Source organism: Triticum urartu, chromosome 5A (assembly GCF_056163025.1).
Source record: "Triticum urartu cultivar PI428250 chromosome 5A, HENAU_Tu73, whole genome shotgun sequence".
Classification (NCBI taxonomy): domain Eukaryota; kingdom Viridiplantae; phylum Streptophyta; class Magnoliopsida; order Poales; family Poaceae; genus Triticum; species Triticum urartu.
Window position 1 is genome coordinate 41,833,341 of NC_141877.1, and position 24,899 is coordinate 41,858,239.

The 24,899-nt window shown below is 42.9% G+C and overlaps 1 protein-coding gene across 1 annotated transcript; it reads left to right on the forward strand.

Moving 5' to 3' along the window:
* Positions 1-6,338: 6,338 nt before the first annotated feature.
* On the forward strand, positions 6,339-17,434 carry LOC147967843 (uncharacterized; the record flags this gene model as incomplete). Its single annotated transcript, XM_087523278.1, has 3 exons — positions 6,339-6,539; positions 15,137-15,288; positions 17,251-17,434. Coding segments are annotated over 3 exons (537 nt in total), but the record flags the coding sequence as incomplete, so codon positions are not given.
* Positions 17,435-24,899: the final 7,465 nt, after the last annotated feature.

The window sequence follows — 24,899 nt, forward strand, 5'->3', positions numbered from 1 at the left end:
TGATCATGACGGTGCTTCGGAGATGGAGATCACAGGCACAAGATGATGATGGCCATATCATATCACTTATATTGATTGCATGTGATGTTTATCTTTTATGCATCTTATCTTGCTTTGATTGACGATAGCATTATAAGATGATCTCTCACTAATTATCAAGAAGTGTTCTCCCTGAGTATGCACCGTTGCGAAAGTTCTTCGTGCTGAGACACCACGTGATGATCGGGTGTGATAGGCTCTACGTTCAAATACAATGGATGCAAAACAGTTGCACACGCGGAATACTCAGGTTATACTTGACGAGCCAAGCATATACAGATATGGCCTCAGAACACGGAGACCGAAAGGTCGAGCGTGAATCATATAGTAGATATGATCAACATAGCGATGTTCACCAATGAAACTACTCCATCTCACGTGATGATCGGACATGGTTTAGTTGATTAGGATCACGTGATCACTTAGAGGATTAGAGGGATGTCTATCTAAGTGGGAGTTCTTAAGTAATTTGATTAATTGAACTTAAACTTATCATGAACTTAGTACCTGATAGTATCTTGCTTGTTTATGTTTGATTGTAGATAGATAGCTCATGTTGTTGTTCCGTTGAGTTTTAATGCGTTCCTTGAGAAAGCAAAGTTGAAAGATGATGGTAGCAATTACACGGACTGGGTCCGTAACTTGAGGATTATCCTCATTGCTGCTCAGAAGTATTACGTCCTGGAAGCACCGCTGGGTGCCAGGCCTACTGCTGGAGCAACACCAGATGTTATGAACGTCTAGCAGAGCAAAGCTGATGACTACTCGATAGTTCAGTGTGCCATGCTTTACGGCTTAGAATCGGGACTTCAACGACATTTTGAACGTCATGGAGCATATGAGATGTTCCAGGAGTTGAAGTTAATATTTCAAGCAAATGCCCGGATTGAGAGATATGAAGTCTCCAATAAGTTCTATAGCTGCAAGATGGAGGAGAACAGTTCTGTCAGTGAGCATATACTCAAAATGTCTGGGTATAATAATCACTTGATTCAGATGGGAGTTAATCTTCCAGATGATTGCGTCATTGACAGAATTCTCCAATCACTGCCACCAAGCTACAAGAGCTTTGTGATGAACTATAATATGCAAGGGATGAACAAGACTATTCCCGAGCTCTTCGCAATGCTGAAAGCTGTGGAGGTAGAAATCAAAAAGGAGCATCAAGTGTTGATGGTCAACAAGACCACTAGTTTCAAGAAAAAGGGCAAAGTGAAGAAGAAGGGGAACTTCAAGAAGAATAGCAAGCAAGTTGCTGCTCAAGAGAAGAAACCCAAGTCTGGACCTAAGCCTGAAACTGAGTGCTTCTACTGCAAGTAGACTGGTCACTGGAAGCGGAACTGCCCCAAGTATTTGGCGGATAAGAAGGATGGCAAGGTGAACAAGGGTATATGTGATATACATGTTATTGATGTGTACCTTACTAATGCTCGCAGTAGCACCTGGGTACTTGATACTGGTTCTGTTGCTAATATTTGCAACTCGAAACAGGGACTACTGATTAAGCGAACACTAGCAAAGGACGAGGTGACGATGCGCGTAGGAAATGGTTCCAAAGTCGATGTGATCGCGGTCAGCACGCTACCTCTACATCTACCTTCGGGATTAGTATTAGACCTAAATAATTGTTATTTGGTGCCAGCGTTGAGCATGAACATTATATCTGGATCTTGTTTAATGCGAGACGGTTATTCATTTAAATCAGAGAATAATGGTTGTTCTATTTATATGAGTAATATCTTTTATGGTCATGCACCCTTGAAGAGTGGTCTATTCTTATTGAATCTCGATAGTAGTAATACACATATTCATAATGTAGAAGCCAAAAGATGCAGAGTTGATAATAATAGTGCAACTTATTTCTGGCACTGCTGTTTAGGTCATATCGGTATAAAGCGCATGAAGAAACACCATACTGATGGACTTTTGGAACCACTTGATTATGAATCACTTGGTACTTGCGAACCATGCCTCATGGGCAAGATGACTAAAACACCGTTCTCCGGTACTATGGAGAGAGCAACAGATTTGTTGGAAATCATACATACAGATGTATGTGGTCCGATGAATGTTGAGGCTCGTGGCGGATATCGTTATTTTCTCACCTTCACAGATGACTTAAGCAGATATGGGTATATCTACTTAATGAAACATAAGTCTGAAACATTTAAAAAGTTCAAAGAATTTCAGAGTGAAGTTGAAAATCATCGTAACAAGAAAATAAAGTTCCTACGATCTGATCGTGGAGGAGAATATTTGAGTTACGAGTTTGGTGTACATTTGAAAAATTGTGGAATAGTTTTGCAACTCACGCCACCCGGAACACCACAGCGTAATGGTGTGTCCGAACGTCGTAATCGTACTTTACTAGATATGGTGCGATCTATGATGTCTCTTACTGATTTACCGCTATCATTTTGGGGATACGCTCTAGAGACTGCCGCATTCACGTTAAATAGGGCACCATCAAAATCCGTTGAGACGACGCCTTATGAACTGTGGTTTGGCAAGAAACCAAAGTTGTCGTTTCTGAAAGTTTGGGGCTGCGATGCTTATGTGAAAAAGCTTCAACCTGATAAGCTCGAACCCAAATCGGAGAAATGTGTCTTCATAGGATATCCAAAGGAAACTATTGGATACACCTTCTATCATAGATCCGAAGGCAAGACTTTTGTTGCTAAATTCGGAAACTTTCTAGAGAAGGAGTTTATCTCGAAAGAAGTGAGTGGGAGGAAAGTAGAACTTGACGAGGTAACTGTACCTGCTCCTTTATTGGAAAGTAGTACATCACAGAAAACTGTTTCTGCGACACCTACACCAATAAGTGAGGAAGTTAATGATAATGATCATGAAACTTCAGAACAAGATACTACAGAACCTCGTAGATCAACCAGAGTGAGATCCACGCCAGAGTGGTACGGTAATCCAGTTCTGGAAGTCATGCTACTAGATCATGATGAACCTACGAACTATGAAGAAGCGATGGTGAGCCCAAATTCCGCAAAGTGACTTGAAGCCATGAAATCTGAGATGGGATCCATGTATGAGAACAAAGTATGGACTTTGGTTGACTTGCCCGATGATCGGCAAGCAATTGAGAATAAATGGATCTTCAAGAAGAAGACTGACGCTGATGGTAATATTACTGTCTACAAAGCTCGACTTGTCGCAAAAGGTTTTCGACAAGTTCAAGGGGTTGACTACGATGAGGCCTTCTCACCCGTAGCGATGCTTAAGTCTGTCCGAATCATGTTAGCAATTGCCGCATTTTATGATTATGAAATTTGGCAGATGGATGTCAAAACTGCATTCCTGAATGGATTTCTGGAAGAAGAGTTGTATATGATGCAACCGGAAGGTTTTGTCGATCCAAAGGGAGCTAACAAAGTGTGCAAGCTCCAGCGATCCATTTATGGACTGGTGCAAGCCTCTCGGAGTTGGAATAAACGTTTTGATAGTGTGATCAAAGCATTTGGGTTTATACAGACTTTCGGAGAAGCCTGTATTTACAAGAAAGTGAGTGGGAGCTTTGTAGAATTTTCTGATATTATATGTGGATGACATATTACTGATCGGAAATAATATAGAATTTCTGGATGGCATAAAGGGATACTTGAATAAGAGTTTTTCAATGAAAGACCTCGGTGAAGCTTCTTACATATTAGGCATAAAGATCTATAGAGATAGATCAAGACGCTTAATTGGACTTTCACAAAGCACATACCTTGAGAAGATTTTGAAGAAGTTCAAAATGGATCTGGCGAAGAAAGGGTTCTTGCCTGTGTTACAAGGTGTGAAGTTGAGTCAGACTCAATGCCCGACCACTGAAGAAGATAGAGAGAAAATGAAAGATGTTCCCTATGCTTCAACCATAGGCTCTATCATGTACGCAATGCTGTGTACCAGACCTGATGTGTGCCTTGCTATAAGCTTAGCAGGGAGGTACCAAAGTAATCCAGGAGTGGATCACTGGACAGCGGTCAAGAACATCCTGAAATACCTGAAAAGGACTAAGGATATGTTTCTCGTATATGGAGGTGACAAAGAGCTCACCGTAAAAGGTTACGTTGATGCAAGCTTTGACACTGATCCGGACGATTCTAAATCGCAAACCGGATACGTGTTTACATTAAACGGTGGAGTTGTTAGTTGGTGCAGTTCTAAACAAAGCATCGTAGCGGGATCTACATGTGAAGTGGAGTACATAGCTGCTTCGGAAGCAGCGAATGAAGGAGTCTGGATGAAGGAGTTCAGATCCGATCTAGGTGTTATACCTAGTGCATCGGGTCCAATGAAAATCTTTTGTGACAATACTGGTGCAATTGCCTTGGCAAAGAAATCCAGATTTCACAAGAGAACCAAGCACATCAAGAGACGCTTCAATTCCATCCGGGATCTAGTCCAGGTGGGAGACATAGAGATTTGCAAGATACATACAAATCTGAATGTTGCAGACCCGTTGACTAAGCCTCTTCCACGAGCAAAACATGATCAACACCAAGACTCCATGGGTGTTAGAATCATTACTATGTAATCTAGATTATTGACTCTAGTGCAAGTGGGGGACTGAAGGAAATATGCCCTAGAGGCAATAATGAAGTTATTATTTATTTCCTTATATCATGATAAATGTTTATTATTCATGCTAGAATTGTATTAAACCGGAAACCTAATACATGTGTGAATACATAGACAAACTTAGTGTCACTAGTATGCCTCTACTTGACTAGCTCGTTAATCAAAGATGGTTATGTTTCCTAACCATGAACAAAGAGTTGTTATTTGATTAACGAGATCACATCATTAGGTGAATGATCTGATTGACATGACCCATTCCATTAGCTTAGCACCCGATCGTTTAGTATGTTGCTATTGCTTTCTTCATGACTTATACATGTTCCTATGACTATGAGATTATGCAACTCCTGTTTGCCGGAGGAACACTTTGTGTGCTACCAAACGTCACAACATAACTGGGTGATTATAAAGGAGCTCTACAGGTGTCTCCAAAGGTAGATGTTGGGTTGGCGTATTTCGAGAATAGGATTTGTCACTCCGATTGTCGGAGAGGTATCTCTGGGCCCTCTCGGTAATGCACATCACATAAGCCTTGCAAGCATTGCAACTAATGAGTTAGTTGCGAGATGATGTATTACGGAACGAGTAAAGAGACTTGCCGGTAACGAGATTGAACTAGGTATTGGATACCGACGATCGAATCTCGGGCAAGTAACATACCGATGACAAAGGGAACAACGTATGTTGTTATGCGGTCTGACCGATAAAGATCTTCGTAGAATATGTAGGAGCCAATATGGGCATCCAGGTCCCGCTATTGGTTATTGACCGGAGATGTGTCTCAGTCATGTCTCCATTGTTCTCGAACCGTAGGGTCCGCACGCTTAACGTTACGATGACAGTTATTATGAGTTTATGCATTTTGATGTACCGAAGTTAGTTCGGAGTCCCGGATGTGATCACGGACATGACGAGGAGTCTCGAAATAGTCGAGACATAAAGATTGATATATTGGATGACTATATTCGGACACCGGAAGGGTTCCGGAGGAGTATCGGATAAAACCGGAGCACCGGGGGGTTAATGGGCCTCATGGGCCTAATGTGGAGAAGAGGAAGGGGCTGCCAGGGCAGGCCGCGCGCCCCCTCTCCCCCTAGTCCGAATTGGACAAGGAGGGAGGGGCGGCGCCCCCCCTTCCTATTCTCCCTCCACCTCTCCTAGTTGGACAAGGTTTGTGAGGGGAGTCCTACTCCCGGTAGGAGTAGGACTCCTCCTGCGCGCCACCATAGGGCCGGCCGCCCCCCCCCTTGGATCCTTTATATACGGGGGCAGGGGGGCACCTCTAGACACACAAGTTGATCCACGTGATCGTTCCTTAGCCGTGTGCGGTGCCCCCTGCCACCATATTCCACCTCGATCATATCGTTGTAGTGCTTAGGCGAAGCCCTGCGTCGGTAGAACATCATCATCGTCACCACGCCATTGTACTGACGAAACTCATCCCCGAAGCTTTGCTGGATCGGAGCCCGGGGAGCGTCATCGAGTTGTGCGTGTGCTAAGAACACGGAGGTGCCGGAGTAACGGTGCTTGGATCGGTCGGACCGGGACGACGTACGACTATTTGCTTTACGTTGCGTCAACGCTTCCGTTGCGATCTACGAGGGTACGTAGATAACACTCTCCCCTCTCGTTGCTATGCATCACCATGATCTTGCATGTGCGCAGGAATTTTTTTGAAATTACTGCGTTCCCCAACACAACCATCGCCCATTCATCCCCAACACGACCCGTCCGCCTTGCCACTTCCGTACGTGTACGAGTCCTGCCCCGAGCTTCTGCAGCCGGTCGGAAATGTCTCAGACGAGGTCCTAGAGGCGACGAGGGCAGTGCGGTGGCACGAGAGGGCAGAGCGAATCTCCGACGATGTGAAGTGTTGGTCGCAGAGTGTGAAGGAGTGGAAGAGAGTGATTGCAGAGATGGAGGTGAAGGAAATATGCCCTAGAGGCAATAATAAAGTTATTATTTATTTCCTTATATCATGATAAATGTTTATTATTCATGCTAGAATTGTATTAACCGGAAACATAATACATGTGTGAATACATAGACAAACAGAGTGTCACTAGTATGCCTCTACATGACTAGCTCGTTGATCAAAGATGGTTATGTTTCCTAACCATAGACATGAGTTGTCATTTGATTAACAGGATCACATCATTAGGAGAATAATGTGATTGACTTGACCCATTCCGTTAGCATAGCACTTGATCGTTTAGTTTATTGCTATTGCTTTCTTCATGACTTATACATGTTCCTATGACTATGAGATTATGCAACTCCCGTTTACCGGAGGAACACTTTGTGTGCTACCAAACGTCACAACGTAACTGGGTGATTATAAAGGTGCTCTACAGGTGTCTCTGAAGGTACTTGTTGGGTTGGCGTATTTCGAGATTATGATTTGTCACTCCGATTGTCGGAGAGGTATCTCTGGGCCCACTCGGTAACGCACATCACTATAAGCCTTGCAAGCATTGCAAGTAATGAGTTAGTTGCGAGATGATGTATTATGGAACGAGTAAAGAGACTTGCCGGTAACGAGATTGAACTAGGTATTGAGATACCGATGATCGAATCTCGGGCAAGTAACATACCGATGACAAAGGGAACAACGTATGTTGTTATGCGGTTTGACCGATAAAGATCTTCCTAGAATATGTAGGAGCCAATATGAGCATCCAGGTTCCGCTATTGGTTATTGACCGGAGACGTGTCTCGGTCATGTCTACATAGTTCTCGAACCCGTAGGGTCCGCACGCTTAAAGTTCGATGACGGTTATATTATGAGTTTATGTGTTTTGATGTACCAAAGGTGTCTGGAGTGCCGGATGAGATCGGGGACGTGACGAGGAGTCTCGAAATGGTCGAGACGTAAAGATTGATATATTGGATGACTATATTCGAACATCGGAATGGTTCCGAGTGATTCGAGTATTTTCGGGAGTACCGGGGAGTTACGGGAATTCGTATTGGGCCTTAATGGGCCATACGGGAAAGGAGAGAAAGGCCTCAAAGGGTGGCCGCACCCCTCCCCATGGGCTGGTCCGAATTGGACTAGGGAGGGGGGCGCCCCTTCCTTCCTTCTCCTTTCCCTTCCCTTTCCTTTCCTCCTACTCCTACTACTTGGAAGGGCTCCTAGTTCTACTAGGAAAGGGGGAATCCTACTCCCGGTGGGAGTAGGACTCCCCTAGGGCGCGCCATAGAGAGGGCCGGCCCTCCCCCTCCTCCACTCCTTTATATATGGGGGAAGGGGGCACCCCAAAGACACAACAATTGGTCTCTTGATCTCTTAGCCGTGTGCGGTGCCCCCCTCCACCATAATCCACCTCGGTCATATCGTAGCGGTGCTTAGGCGAAGCCCTGCGTCGATAGAACATCATCATCATCACCACGCCGTCGTGCTGACAAAACTCTCCCTCAACACTTGGCTGGATCGGAGTTCGAGGGACGTCATCGAGTTGAACGTGTGCAGAACTAGGAGGTGCCGTGCGTTGGTACTTGATCGGTCGGATCGTGAAGATGTACGACTACATCAACCGCGTTGTGCTAACGCTTCCGCTTTCGGTCTACGAGGGTACGTAGACAACACTCTCCCCTCTCGTTGCTATGCATCACCATGATCATGAGTGTGCGTAGGAAATTTTTGAAATTACTACGTTCCCAACAGTGGCATCCGAGCCAGGTTTTATGCGTAGATGTCATATGCACGAGTAGAACACAAGTGAGTTGTGGGCGATATAAGTCATACTGCTTACCAGCATGTCACACTTTGGTTCGGCGGTATTGTTGGATGAAGTGGCCCGGACCAACATTACGCGTACGCTTACGCGAGACTGGTTTTACCGTCGTGCTATGCACACAGGTGACTAGCGGGTGTCAGTTTCTCCAACTTTAGTTGAACCGAGTGTGTCTACGTCCGGTCCTTGCGAAGGTTAAAACAGCACCAACTTGACAAAATATCGTTGTGGTTTTGATGCGTAGGTAAGAACGGTTCTTTCTCAGCCCGTAGCAGCCACGTAAAACTTGCAACTACAAAGTAGAGGACGTCTAACTTGTTTTTGCAGGGCATGTTGTGATGTGATATGGTCAAGATGTGATGAGATATAAGTTGTTGTATGAGATGATCATGGTTTGTTGAAGTTATCGGCAACTGCAAAAGCCTTATGATTATCTCTCTATTGCATAAGATGCAAGCGCCAAATAATTGCTTTACTTTATCGCTATGCGATAGCAATAGTTGCAAGAGCAATTGTTGGCGAGACGACCATGTGACGACACATTGATATAGATTAAGATGATGGAGATCATGGTGTCATGCCGGTGACGATGGAGATCATGACGATGCTTTGGAGACGGAGATCAAAGGCACAAGATGATGATGGCCATATCATGTCACATATTTTGATTGCATGTGATGTTTATCTTTTATACATCTTATTTTGCTTAGTTCGACGGTAGCTTTATAAGATGATCTCTCACTAATTATCAAGGTACAAGTGTTCTCCCTTAGTATGCACAGTTGCGAAAGTTCTTCGTGCTGAGACACCACGTGATGATCGGGTGTGATACGCTCTACGTTCAAATACAATGGGTGCAAAACAATTGCACACGCGGAATACTCAGGTTAAACTTGACGAGCCTAGCATATAACAGATATGGCCTCGGAACACGGAGACCGAAAGGTCGAGCGTTTATCATATAGTAGATATGATCAACATAGTGATGTTCACCATTGAAACTACTCCATCTCACGTGATGATCGGACATGGTTTAGTTGATATGGATCACGTGACCACTTAGAAGATTAGAGGGATGTCTATCTAAGTGGGAGTTCTTAAGTAATATGATTAATTGAACTTTAATTTATCATGAACTTAGTCCTGGTAGTATTAGCATATCTATGTTGTAGATCAATAGCTCGCGTTTAGCTCCCTTGTTTTATTTTTGATATGTTCCTATAGAAAATTAAGTTGAAATATGTTAGTAGCAATGATGTGGATTGGATCCATGATCTGAGGATTATCCTCATTGTTGCACAGAAGAATTATGTCCTTAATGCACCGCTAGATGACAGACCTATTGCAGGAGCAGATGCAGACGTTATGAACGTTTCGCTAGCTCAATATGATGACTACTTGATAGTTTAGTGCATCATGCTTAAACGGCTTAGAATCGGGACTTCAAAGACGTTTTGAACGTCATGGACCATATGATATGTTCCAGGAGTTGAAGTTAATATTTCAAGCAAATACCCGAGTTGAGAGATATGAAGTCTCCAACAAGTTCTATAGCTAAAAGATGGAGGAGAATAACTCAAGCGGTGAGCATGTGCTCAGATTGTCTGGGTACTACAATCACTTGAATCAAGTGGGAGTTAATCTTCCAGATAAGATAGTGATTGACAGAATTCTCTAGTCACCATCACCAAGTTAGTAGAATTTCGTGATGAACTATGATATGCAAGGAATAACAGAAACGATTCCCAAGCTCTTCGTAATGCTAAAATCAACGAAGGTAGAAATCAAGAAAAATATCAAGTGTTGATGGTAGACAAGACCACTAGTTTCAAGAAAAGGGCAAAGGAAAGAAGGTGAACTTCAAGAAGAACTGCAAGCAAGTTGCTGCTCAAGTGAAGAAGCCCAAGTCTGGTCCTAAGCCTGAGACTAAGTGCTTCTACTGCAAAGGAACTGGTCACTGGAAGCGGAACTGCCCCAAGTATTTGGCGGATAAGAAGGATGGCAAAGTGAACAAAGGTATATTTGATATACGGATTATTGATGTGTATTTTACTAGTGTTCGTAGCAACCCCCCGGTATTTGATACTGGTTCAGTTGCTAAGAGTAGTAACTCGAAACAGGAGTTGCAGAATGAACAGAGACTAGTTAAGGGTGAAGTGACGATGTGTGTTGGAAGTAGTTCCAAGATTGATATGATCATCATCGCACACTCCCTATACTTTCGGGATTAGTGTTGAACCTAAATAAGTGTTGTTTGGTGTTTGCATTGAGCATGAATATGATTTGATCATGTTTATTGCAATACGGTTATTCATTTAAGTAAGAGAATAAATTGTTATTCTGTTTACATATATGGTTACACACCCAATGAAAATGGTTCGTTGGATATCGATCGTAGTGATACACATATTCATAATATTGAAACCAAAAGATGCAAAGTTAATAATGATAGTGCAACTTATTTGTGGCACTGCCGTTTAGGTCATATTGGTGTAAAGCGCATGAAGAAACTCCATGCTGATGGACTTTTGGAATCACTTGATTATGAATCAGTTGATGCTTGCGAACCATGCCTCATGGGCAAGATGACTAAGACTCCGTTCGCCGGAACAATGCAGCAAGCAACAGATTTGTTCGAAATCATGCATACTGATGTATCTGGTCCAATGAATATTGAAGCTCGCGGCATGTATCATTATTTTCTGATCTTCACAGATGATTTGAGCAGATATGAGTATATCTACTTGATGAAACACAAGTCTGAAACATTTGAAAAGTTCAAAGAATTTCAGAGTGAAGTGGAGAATCATCGTAACAAAATAAAAGTTTCTACGATATGATCGCAGAAGTAAAATATTTGAGTTACGAGTTTGGCCTTCAGTTAAAACAATGTGAAATAGTTTCACTACTCACGCCACCTGGAACACCACAGTGTAATGGTGTGTCCGAACGTCGTAACCGTGCTTTATTAGATATGGTGCGATCTATGACGTCTCTTACTGATTTACCACTATTGTTTTGGGGTTATGCATTAGAGACAGCTACATTCACGTTAAATAGGGCACCATCTAAATTCGTTGAGACGACACCGTATGAACTATGGTTTGGCAAGAAAACCTAAGCTGTCGTTTCTTAAAGTTTGAGGTTGCAATGCTTATGTGAAAAAGTTTCAACCTGATAAGCTCAAACCCAAATCGGAGAAGTGCGTCTTCATAGGATACCCAAAAGAAAATGTTGGGCACACCTTCTGTCACAGATCCGAAGGCAAGATATTCGTTGCTGAGAATGGATCCTTTCTAGAAAAGGAGTTTCTCTCGAAAGAAGTGAGTGGGAGGAAAGTAGAACTTGATGAGGTAACTGTACCTGCTCCCTTATTGGAAAGTAGTTCATCATAGAAATTTGTTCCTGTGACTGCTACACCAATTAGTGAGGAAGCTAATGATGATGATCATGTAACTTCAGATCAAGTTACTACCGAACCTCGTAGGTAAACCAGAGTGAGATCCGCACCAGAGTAGTACGGTAATCCTATTCTGGAGGTCATGTTACTTGACCATGACGAGCCTACAAACTATGAGGAAGCAATGATGAGCCCAGATTCCGCGAAATGGCTTGAGGCCATGAAATCTGAGATGAGATCCATGTATGAGAACAAAGTATGGACTTTGATTGACTTGCCCATTGATCGGCGAGCCATTGATATTAAATGGATCTTCAAGAGGAAGACGGACGCTGATAATAGTGTCACTATCTACAAAAGCTAGAATTGTCGCAAAAAAGTTTTCGACAAGTTCAAGGTGTTGACTACGATGAGAGTTTCTCACTCGTATCTATGCTTAAGTCTGTCCGAATCATGTTAGCAATTGCCGCATTTTATGAAATCTGGCAAGTGGATAAACAAAACTGCATTCCTTAATAGATTTATTAAAGAAGAGTTGTATATGATGCAACAAGAAAGTTTTGTCAATCCTAAAGGTGCTAACAAAATATGCAAGCTCCAGCGATCCATCTTTGGACTGGTGCAAACATCTCGGAGTTGGAATATACGCTTTGATAAGTTGATCAAAGCATATAGTTTTATACAGACTTGCAGTGAAGCCTGTATTTACAAGAAAGTGAGTGGGAGCACTACAGCATTTCTGATAAGTATATGTGAATAACATATTGTTGATCGGAGATAATGTAGAATTATTCTGCAAAGCATAAAGGAGTGTTTGAAAGGAGTTTTTCAAAGAAAGACCTCGGTGAAGCTGCTTACATATTGAGCATCAAGATCTATGGTGATAGATCAAGACGTTTGATAAGTTTTTCAATGAGTACATACCTTGACAAGATTCTGAAGTAGTTCAAAATGGAACAGTCAAAGAAAGAGTTCTTGCCTGTGTTACAAGGTGTGAAGTTGAGTAAGACTCAGAACCCGACCACGGCAGAAGATAGAGAGAGAATGAAAGTCATTCCCTATGCCTTGGCCATAGGTTCTATAAAATATGCCATGCTGTGTACCGGATCTATTGTATACCCTACACTGTTTTTGTCAAGGGAGTACAATAGTGATCTAGGAGTAGATCATTGGACAGCGGTCAAATTATCCTTAGTGGAATAAGGATATGTTTCTTGATTATGGAGGTGACAAAAAGGTTCGTCGTAAAGGGTTACGTCGATGCAAATTTTGACACTGGTCCAGATGACTCTAAATCTCAATCTGGATACATATTGAAAGTGGGAGCAAATAGCTAGAATAGCTCCGTACAGAGCATTGTTGACATAGAAATTTGCAAAATACTTACGGATCTGAATGTGGCAAACCCGTTGACTAAACTTCTCTCACAAGCAAAACATGATCACACCTTAGTACTCTTTGGGTGTTAATCACATAGCGATGTGAACTAGATTATTGACTCTAGTAAACACTTTGGGTGTTGGTTACATGACGATGTGAACTATGGGTGTTAATCCCATGGTGATGTGAACTATTGGTGTTAAATCACATGGCGATGTGAACTAGATTATTGACTCTAGTGCAAGTGGGAGACTGAAGGAAATATGCCCTAGAGGCAATAATAAAGTTATTATTTATTTCCTTATATCATGATAAATGTTCATTATTCATGCTAGAATTGTATTAACCGGAAACATAATACATGTGTGAATACATAGACAAGCAGAGTGTCACTAGTATGCCTCTACTTGACTAGCTCGTTGATCAAAGATGGTTATGTTTCCTAACCATAGACATGAGTTGTCATTTGATTAACGGGATCACATCATTAGGAGAATGATGTGATTGACTTGACCCATTCCGTTAGCATAGCACTTGATCGTTTAGTTTATTGCTATTGCTTTCTTCATGACTTATACATGTTCCTATGACTATGAGATTATGCAACTCCCGTTTACCGGAGGAACACTTTGTGTGCTACCAAACGTCACAACATAACTGGGTGATTATAAAGGTGCTCTACAGGTGTCTCCGAAGGTACTTGTTGGGTTGGCGTATTTCGAGATTAGGATTTGTCACTTCGATTGTAGGAGAGGTATCTCTCGGCTCACTCGGTAATGCACATCACTATAAGCCTTGCGAGCATTGCAACTAATGAGTTAGTTGCGAGATGATGTATTACGGAACGAGTAAAGAGACTTGCCGGTAACGAGATTGAACTAGGTATTGAGATACCGACGATCGAATCTCGGGCAAGTAACATACCGACAAAGGGAACAACGTATGTTGTTATGCGGTTTGACCGATAAAGATCTTCGTAGAATATGTAGGAGCCAATATGAGCATCCAGGTTCCGCTATTGGTTATTGACCGGAGACATGTCTCGGTCATGTCTACATAGTTCTCGAACCCGTAGGGTCCGCACGCTTAAAGTTCGATGACGGTTATATTATGAGTTTATGTGTTTTGATGTACCGAAGGAGTTCGGATTCCCGGATGAGATCGGGGACATGACGAGGAGTCTCGAAATGGTCGACATGTAAAGATCGATATATTGGACGACTATATTCGGACATCGGAATGGTTCCGAGTGATTCGAGTATTTTCGGGAGTACCGGGGAGTTACGGGAATTCGTATTAGGCCTTAATGGGCCATACGGGAAAGGAGAGAAAGGCTTCAAAGGGTGGCCGCACCCCTCCCCATGGGCTGGTCCGAATTGGACCAGGGAGGGGGGGCGCCCCCTTCCTTCCTTCTCCTTTTCCCTTCCCTTTCCTTCCCTCCTACTCCTACTACTTGGAAGGGCTCCTAGTTCTACTAGGAAAGGGGGAATCCTACTCCCGGTGGGTGTAGGACTCCCCTAGGGCGCGCCATAGAGAGGGCCGGCCCTCCCCCTCCTCCACTCCTTTATATACGGGGGCAGGGGGCACCTCAAAGACACAACAATTGATCTCTTGATCTCTTAGCCGTGTGCGGTGCCCTCCTCCACCATAATCCACCTCGGTCATATCGTAGCGGTGCTTAGGTGAAGCCCTGCGTCGGTAGAACATCATCATCGTCACCACGCCGTCGTGCTGACGAAACTCTCCCTCAACACTCGGCTGGATCGGAGTTCGAGGGACGTCATCGAGTTGAACGTGTGCAGAACTCGGAGGTGCCGTGCGTTCGGTACTTGATCGGTCGGATCGTGAAGACGTACAACTACATCAACCGCGTTGTGCTAACGCTTCCGCTTTCGGTCTACGAGGGTACGTAAACAGCACTCTCCCCTCTCGTTGCTATGCATCACCATGATCTTGAGTGTGCGTGGGAAATTTTTGAAATTACTACGTTCCCCAACAGGAGGGAGATCCAACTATCCCCCGTAACCGCCGAGAAGGGACCATTGAAGCTGTCAAGCAGCACTCCAACTGGGAGCTGCGCAATTTGGGCCAGAGGATCTACTTCGAGAGTAATGCGGAGGAGAGAGCCAGGATGCCGCCCCCAAGTGCATCGGCGTTCGCACTACTAGGAAAAGGGCTATAGATGGAATTGACACTAATGGCGCAACAGACATGTGGTGCGCCATTACTATATACTAATGGCGCACCATGTGTTGGTACGCCATTAGTGTCCAAATACTAATGGCGCACCACATCCACGGTGCGCCATTAGTAAAAAAATTTAAATTTTTTTCAAAACTACTAATGGCGCACCGTGGGCATGGCGCGCACCACATCCACGGTGCGCCATTAGTAAAAAAGATTTAAATTTTTTAAATTTTTTTCAAAACTACTAATGGCGCACCGTGGGAGTGGTGCGCCATTACTAGTTGAACTAGTAATGGCGCACCATGCCACGGTGCGCCATTAGTAACTTGGCCACCACTTCCATCGAATGCACCCCCCCGGACCGCCTTTTCAGTTTTAAAAAAATAAAAAAATGATGGAAATGTCAAAAAAATAAAAAAAATAAGTTTTCCATGTGATATGTGGTCTAATTGTTGTGAAAATTTACAAATATGAATTTCGACTTTATTTGCGAAATCTCTCGAGAATTTGTAAAATGGGCATAACTTTTGCGTATGAACTCGGATGAAGAAGTTTTTTATATAAAAAATCATCTACTCGAAAAGTTACATCCGAATTTAACTGGGGGAACCCTGTTAAACATTTTCAAAATCCTCAAAAACCTAACAGAAAAAAAGATACGGGGGCTTTTAAAATCTGGAGAGGCAAAAAAATTCAAAAAAATTCAAACTTACTAATGGCGCACCTGCCCATGGTGCGTCATTAGTATCTTCCTGCCTTCAAAATTCAAAATAAGTCAAAAAAATAAAAAATAAAGTTACTAATGGCGCACCTGCCCATGGTGCGCCATTAGTATCTTCCCGCCTTCAAAATTCAAAATAAATCAAAAAAATAAAAAAAAAGTTACTAATGGCGCACCTGCCCATGGTGCGCCATTAGTATCTTCCCGCCTTCAAAATTCAAAATAAATGAAAAAAATAAAAAAAGTTAGTAATGGCGCACCTGCCCGCGGTGCGCCATTACTATGCCGTATATATGGCTAGGCGTGGTCCTCTCCTCCTTACCTCTTCATTCTTCTCCTCCACTCCACCTCTCCTCCACTCCATCTCCTCCTCTCCTCCACTCCATCTTCCCTTCTCTCCTCCACCATACTACCCTCCTCCTCTCCGGCGACCTCCTCCTCCTCCTCTCCGGCGACCTCCTCCTCCTCTCCGGCGACCTCCTCCTCTTCCTCCTCTCCTCCCCTCCCCTCCCCTCACAGTTTCTCCTCCCTCCTCTCCGGTGAGCTCCTCCTCCCTCCTTTCCGGTGAGCTCCTCCTCCCTCCTCTCCGGTGAGCTCCTCCTCCCTCCTCTCCTCCCATCCCCTCATGGTTTCTCCTTCCTCCTCTCCGATGCTCCGGTGAACTCCTCTCCGGCGACCTTCTCCTCCTCCTCTCCGGCGAACTCCTCCTCCTCCTCTCCAACGATGTAGGCGAGCGCCTCTCCGGTGACCTCCTCCTCCTCCTCTCCGGCGAACTCCTCTCCGGCAAAAGAACACGGCAAAAGAACGTACAAGATCCAAAAACAGAAACAAAATTTGAAATAATATCGTGCCAAAAAACGAGCAAAAAAACGAGCAAAAAATGGGCAAAAAAATCACGATCCAGATCCAAATTCAAAATTCAAAAATAGCAATGGCGCACGGTGGGGGTTAGACGGTGCGCCACTACTATTTTCCCGCCTTCAAAATTCAAAAATACTAATGGCGCACCAGTGGCCTATACTAATGGCGCACCAGTGGCCTATACTAATGGCGCACTGTCTGGTGCGCCATTAGCATACCAGATACTAATGGCGCACCAGTGGTGCGCCATTAGTAAAAAATTCTAGTGGCGTGATACTAATGGCGCACCGGTGGTGCGCCATTAGTAGGCAAAACCGGTGCGCCATTAGTAGGCCTTTTCCTAGTAGTGTCGATATCATCAGCTGGGGAAGGGCGGAGGCGAAAACTCCAGCGGGCAAGGCAAGGTGGGAGTGCTTGAACGGTCGGATGCCAACCAGCGTTCTCCCTCCGCTTGAACCGGTGGATCCGCTGCCGTATCTATCTCCACAGCCAGGCCTAACATACGAGGGGGGATGTTTACCCGCTCTATAAACTTGTCTTAAGAACTTGTTGCACCGTTTGTTGGTTTTGTGAAAGCTTATTGCAAAACTACTTGCGTTAGTTGGGGTTGCCAAACTATGTGGACAAGTTTACTATTTGCTATTTGCTATTTGCTATGTGGAACCTTTATTAATATGTGAGCTCATATTTTGCTTTCTTTGTGAAACTATAAAACTATATGATAAAACTTTACAAAAGAAACAATCACTAAAACTTGTAAAAACCTAAACCATAAAACAATCACTACAGTTTTATTAATGTGTATGTGATGCCCAAGTTTAATTGTTTGAGATCTGTTTTTTAGGTTCTATATCATTGCTGTGATATTGTTTTTGAAAAAAAGCAAACAATTAAACTTGAAAACCATAAAACACAGGACCCCACCGCCAAAGACCCTGACGGTAGGGTCAGACTGGCCACCGCTAGGTTCTCTGGCGGTAGGCTACTTACCCACGTCAGTTCGGGCAAACGGCCGCCGTCACCCTTCGTCGCACCCTACGACAGGGACCCTGGCGGCAGCCTGTCTGACCCTTCCCTGACGGTAGCGAAAGGGTCAGATCTCGATTTCTTTTCGAACGGGGATCAGATCTTGATTTTATACCACAAAAGGGTCAAAACACGAAATTTGGCCGCTGGATGACACTACGCTGGCCAACTGCAGGGGCTGAGCTCATAATCGATCGAGTACTTAGTTCTAAGAAAGTAATGAAGCGTTAATTGGATAGATAGCCTATACTTATTATACGATGTCTCACTGTGCATGATGCACTAGTCATGTCGTTTCCCATTGTTTTTGCATTCATTCTGGCAACCAACCGCTTGGCTAGTGTATCAATGCAGTACGTACCCTGGAATAAGAAATTAAGCTCATAGATGTCCACTTTCTGTCTGGTCTTGATTTTTTCTTTGTGTATTCCGTTTTCTATTTCAGATAGGCTAGCAAACATATCCGTGTGGTGCAACAAGAGAAATTTTTATGCACCCGGCCATCAATAGCATACCCCTGCGTGCGCAACTCTATCTATCTCTATTTGAAAATGATGTCCACCACTGTCACCGTCTATCCTTCTTCCCGCCCTCGCCAATAGTTTCAGCAGTGTCCGCCTAATCACAATCCGTCTAGACGTGACCAATTCCAAGGCGATAAGCTCAGACACCTCATGGCACACCTTTCAGTAAACCACGGCAGCACAACGACAAGTTTAAACTAATCTTCGGATCTTAATGTGAGGGCCGCCCAACATGAATCTCTTCCCACATATGTTCCATACACCATCTTTCAACCTCCTCTCGGTTTTGTGTGTGGACTTGTTTTATGGAGCAAGAATAGATCCTGTATGTGGTCTCCGCATGCCTCCTTCAAACCACGCATGCTCGCAACTAATATATATTCAACAAGAAAACATTGCATGATATTAACAATGGGCATTGATAAAATATCACTACCTTAGTCCTGTTTATATAGTAATATAGCAGCCCAATAACATAAGACATATGCAATACATTCGCTCCTCCTCTACCTTGATGATGTCCCAATGAATGGCCACATCTGGATGGCGAATCCTATTTGGTGTTCCAGGCGCCCGTTACTGTGTATTTTTTGCAAACGGGCGTCTGCAGCGCCCCAAGCTGGGGCCGGCCCAATTATTTCCGCAAACTCCCAAAAAATGGTGCAGCGTTCGTCTTTGAACTCGCGACCTTTGTGTTCGAAGGGAGCGGCACTAGCCATTCAGCCATCCAAGCACATTGTGAAAAACATTCATTTTCAGCTTGTTATTTCGTCCTTCCATCGTGGTTTCCCTTCTGGACGTTTGCATTCTGTTTTTTCATTTTTTTCCTTGCTTTTCCCTTTTTCTCTTTTTTGAATGCGTGGATTCTTCAAAAACCATGAATTTTTTTCTTCAAAATCGATGAGCCTTTTTTACGAAATCCATGAACTTCCATGAACATTTCTTCAAAATCGGTGAACTTTTTTCAAATTTTGATATTTTTTAAAAAATGGATGAACTATTTTGCAAATTCAATGAACTTTATTTCAATTTCAATGAACTTTTTTCAAATTCAGTGAACTTTTTTTGAAAATTTGATGAACTTTTTCAAATTCAATGAACTTTTTTCAAATTTGGATGAACTTCTTTCGAATTAGATGAACTTTTTTTTAAAATAAAATTGTGAAATTTTCTGAAAATCTATGATTTTTTTTCATTTTTTGTGAACTTTTTCATAACCAATGAACTTTTCAAGTTGTTTTATATTTAAGTTAACATTTTATTAAAAGCAATAACTAAAACTGTTTTCTGTTACTGGTCACCAATACGAATTTGGTCTGGTGGTTGTCGCGTTCGTTTGTAGACGTTAGAGAGTGAGTTCGAACCCCAGCTCCATTGGTTATTTTTTCACTATTTCCTTATTTCCTTTGTCAGCAGGTCATGGGCCAGATTCGAACCAGCCCAAATCAAGAAGCGTGCAGGCGCCAGGTACTAGGGGCTCCTCATCTGCATGCCCTTCATCTACAGCTTCTCTAGCAACAAGAGCAGCATGCTAAACCTCTCTTGCACCACATGCCCTTCATCTACATCTGCTGCCTCGCTTGCGTCGCTGTGCCTGCATGCCTTGTGATTTTAGACGACAAATGATACTCACTTCAACAAGAATATGGCCACCAAATCTACTATCTACTACTCCCTCCGTTCCTAAATATTTGTCTTTCTACACATTTCACATGACTACTACATACGGATATATGTAGACATATTTTAGAGTGTAGATTCACTCATTTTGCTCCGTATGTAGTCACTTGTTGAAATGCCTAGAAAGACAAGTATTTAGGAACGGAGGGAGTATATCACTAAGCTTCCTAGGGGTAAAAGGCCTTACAATCAATTGAGGTGTCCTATTGGAATTGGGTCACCCGATTTTGACTAGGTCAGCAATTTCTCAAAGCTCCCATTCAATTCTTGTATACTATGCTTTCTACTCCCTCCGTCCCAAAATATAAGAATGTTTTTAACACTAGCATAGTGTCAAAAACGTTCTTATATTTTGCAGAGGGAGTAATTGTTAAGTTCTCACAATTAATTGAGGTCTTCAATTTAGAATTGGTCACTTGATTTTGACTGGATCAATAAATTCTCAGGGATCTCTCCCATTTAATTATTTTAATTCACCATACTCCCTAATTTTGAAGCTCTTTTGTTCGATTGAGATATTCAAATTCGAATTTGGTTTACAATTTTGATCAAGCCAATGATTTTTCAAATCAATCAACATCAACAGGCTAGAAAAACATATCAACCCCGTGCACCTTCTTACCATCTAGAAAAAAGAAGCGTCACAATGTGATGATACTATAGCACCAATATAGTACATGTAGTCACCAACGTAGAATTTTACCCACAAAAGTATGAGTTGATTAGCGCATAACACAAAATCACACCATGAAATGCCCACCAAATCACCGCATTATAAATAAACATAAAACACACTCCATCATCTTCGCCATCCGTCACACTAAATATTCCATCTGTTCCAAAATACAAGGGGTATTAATTCTTTGGAAATGTCAAATTTCTTTAACTTTGACCAAGTTTAGAGCCAAAAATATCGACATACTCAATATTAAGCCAAAAATTTATGGAAATTCATTCCATGATCAATCTAAACACACCAATTTGATATTACGAATTTTGATATATTTATTGATATATTTGATCACACTTAAAGAGGTTGGACTTTTCAAAAAAGTAATACATCTTATATTTTAAACAAAATGAGTAATTTTTTTAAGAATATCAACAACACCAACGGCGCAACAAAGTGCACCCAACCCCTCTAGTATATCATTAAGCTCCCTAGAGGTAAAATGCCTCACAATCAATTGAGGTGTTCAATTGGAATTGGGTTGCCCGATTTTGACCAAGTCAACAATTTCTCAAAGCTCACATTCAATTCTTTTATACTATATACTATGCTTCATAATTTTTAAGTCCTCATAATTAATTGAGGTCTTCATTTTAGAACTTGGTCACCTAATTTTGACCGAGTCAATAATTTCTCAAGGAGCTCTCCCATTTAATTATTTTAATTCACCATATTCCCTAATCTTGAAGCGCTTTTATTCGATTGAGGTATTCAATTTTGAATTTGGTTTATGATTTTGATCGAGCCACCGATTTTTCAAATCAATCAACACCAACCGGCTAGGAAAACGTATCAACCCCGTGCACCCTCTTACCACCTAGAAAAAAGAGGCGCCACACCATGTGATGATACTATAGCACCAATATAGTACATGTAGCCACCGACGCAGAAATTTAGCCACAAACATATGAGTTGATTAGCGGATAACCCAAAATCACACCATGAAAGGCCCACCAAATAACCGCATTATAAATCAACATGAAACACACCCATCGTTTTCCCCATCCGCCAAACTAAATATTCCATCAGTTCCAAAATACAAGGATTATTAGTTCTTTGGACAGTCAAATTTCTTTAACTTTGAACAAGTTTAGATCCAAACACACCGACATTGACAATATTAAGCCAAAAATTTATAAAAATTCAGTTAATGATGAATCTAATAACACCAATTTGATATTACGAATTTTGATATATTCTTCATAAATTTTATCAAACTTAAAGAGGTTAGACTTTTCAGAAAAGTAATACACCTTATATTTTAAAACAAAACGAGTATTTTTTTTAAAGAATCTCAACAACACCGATGGCGCAGCAAAGCGCGCCCAATCCTTCTAGTAAAATATTATTAGCAAAGATGTTATTGCTACCAATCTTGCAATCATGTTCCGCAGGACCCGTTATGAGCTTATTGTTGTCAATAAGTTAAAAAAATGCTTGTCCAATAACTTAGATAGTCTCTTCTATTTCTGCAATGGCATCCTCTCAGAAAGAGGAAGAACTATGAGGCGCCGACTCGCATTCTCACCAAGATCAAGCATCACCACGCCAACCCCAGAAGCCCTTAGCTACTATTATACCTTTTGTTCTGTTAGTGCTCCCTATAAATTGCGTGATGTATCTCTTATTTTTGTGATTACTCTAAAACTACTTAACTCTAGCCCGTATATGCTGTATTAATTTAAAGTCGGGCGCTTCTTGTGCATGTTTTCTAAAACAAAATATGCTTACTCGTAAAAAAGGGAGAAATGAGCCCATCAAATATATTTTAATAACATGAAACCTGAATACTGTACAGTTACAAGATTTAGAAGAGCCACAAATAGCAGTACTCTCTGATTTCGTTGTTGTTACCGATGTATGTGTAGAAAGCATTTATCTCCTGGCTGAATGGGAGGAAAAACCATTAGTTGCTCACTCGCTCTGCACAAAGCATAAGATTTCAAGTAGCCAACTGAAATGCTCGTCGTTGAAAATTTAGGTGTCCATGTGTCATTGAAAAAAAGAAGACTGACAAAACCATGAACACACAAGTAGTTTTCTTGAACGAGATTGCATGAACGGGAAAGCTAAGAAAACATTGCACTATGTCACTGTTGGGGAACGTAGAAGAAATTCAAAATTTTCCTACGTGTCACCAAGATCTATCTATGGAGAAACCAGCAACGAGGGGAAGGAGAGTGCAGCTACATACCCTTGTAGATCGCTAAGCGGAAGCATTCAAAAGAACGGGGTTGAAGGAGTCGTACTCGTCGTGATCCAAATCACCGGAGATCCTAGTGCCTAACGGACGGCACCTCCGCGTTCAACACACGTACAGTCCGGTGACGTCTCCCATGCCTTGATCCAGCAAGGAGAGAGGGAGAGGTTGAGGAAGACTCCATCCAGCAGCAGCACAACGGCGTGGTGGTGGTGGAGGAGCGTGGCAATCCTGCAGGGCTTCGCCAAGCACCACGGGAGAGGAGAAGGACCTTGGAGAGGGGGAGGGCTGCGCCAGAACATTGGTGCGGCTGCCCTACCACCCCCCACATATATATAGGGGTAAGGGAGAGGGGGGGCCGGCCCCCTCAGATCCCATCTGAGGAGGGGGCGGCGGCCAAGGGGGGTTGCCTTGCCCCCCAAGGCAAGGGGGGCGCCCCCCCTTTAGGGTTCCCCCAAACCCTAGGCGCATGGGCCCTAGGGGGGAGGCGCCCAGCCCACTAAGGGGCTGGTCCCTCTCCACATACAACCCATAGGGCCCTCTGGGGCAGGTGGACCCTCCCGGTGGACCCCCGGAACCCCTTCGGTGGTCCCGGTACAATACCGGCATCCCCCCGAATTATTCCGGTGACCGTATGATGACTTCCCATATATAAATCTTTACCTCCGGACCATTCCGGAACTCCTCGTGATGTCCGGGATCTCATCCGGGACTCCGAACAACATTCGATAACCACGTATATCTATTCCCTATAACCCTAGCGTCATCAAACCTTAAGTGTGTAGACCCTACGGGTTCGAGAACCATGCAGACATGACCGAGATAACTCTCTGGTCAATAACCAACAGCGGGATCTGGATACCCATGTTGGCTCCCAGATGTTCCACGATGACCTCATCGGATGAACCACGATGTCAAGGACTTAATCAATCCCGTATACAATTCCCTTTGTCTAGCGGTACGATACTTGCCCGAGATTCGATCGTCGGTATCCCGATACCTTGTTCAATCTCGTTACCGGCAAGTCTCTTTACTCGTTCCATAACACATCATCCTGTGATCAACTCCTTGATCACATTGTGCACATTATGATGATGTCCTACCGAGTGGGCCCAGAGATACCTCTCCGTTTACACGGAGTGACAAATCCCAGTCTCGATTCGTGCCAACCCAACAGACACTTTCGGAGATACCTGTAGTGAACCTTTATAGCCACCCAGTTACGTTGTGACGTTTGGCACACCAAAAGTATTCCTACGGTATCCGGGAGTTGCACAATCTCATGGTCTAAGGAAATGATACTTGACATTAGAAAAGCTTTAGCATACGAACTACACGATCTTTGTGCTAGGCTTAGGATTGGGTCTTGTCCATCACATCATTCTCCTAATGATGTGATCCCGTTATCAACGACATCCAATGTCCATGGTCAGGAAACCGTAACCATCTATTGATCAACGAGCTAGTCAACTAGAGGCTTACTAGGGACATGGTGTTGTCTATGTATTCACACATGTATCTGAGTTTCCTATCAATACAATTCTAGCATGGATAATAAACGATTATCATGAACAAGGAAATATAATAATAACCAATTTATTATTGCCTCTAGGGCATATTTCCAACAGTCTCCCACTTGCACTAGAGTGAATAATCCAGTTCACATAGATATGTGATTAACACTCAAGGTCACATCCCCATGTGACTAACACCCAAAGAGTTCTGGGTTTGATCATGTTATGCTTGTCAGAGAGGCTTCAGTAAATGGGTCTGCAACATTCAGATCCGTATGTACTTCGCAAATTTCTATGTCATCTTGTAGATGCAACTACTATG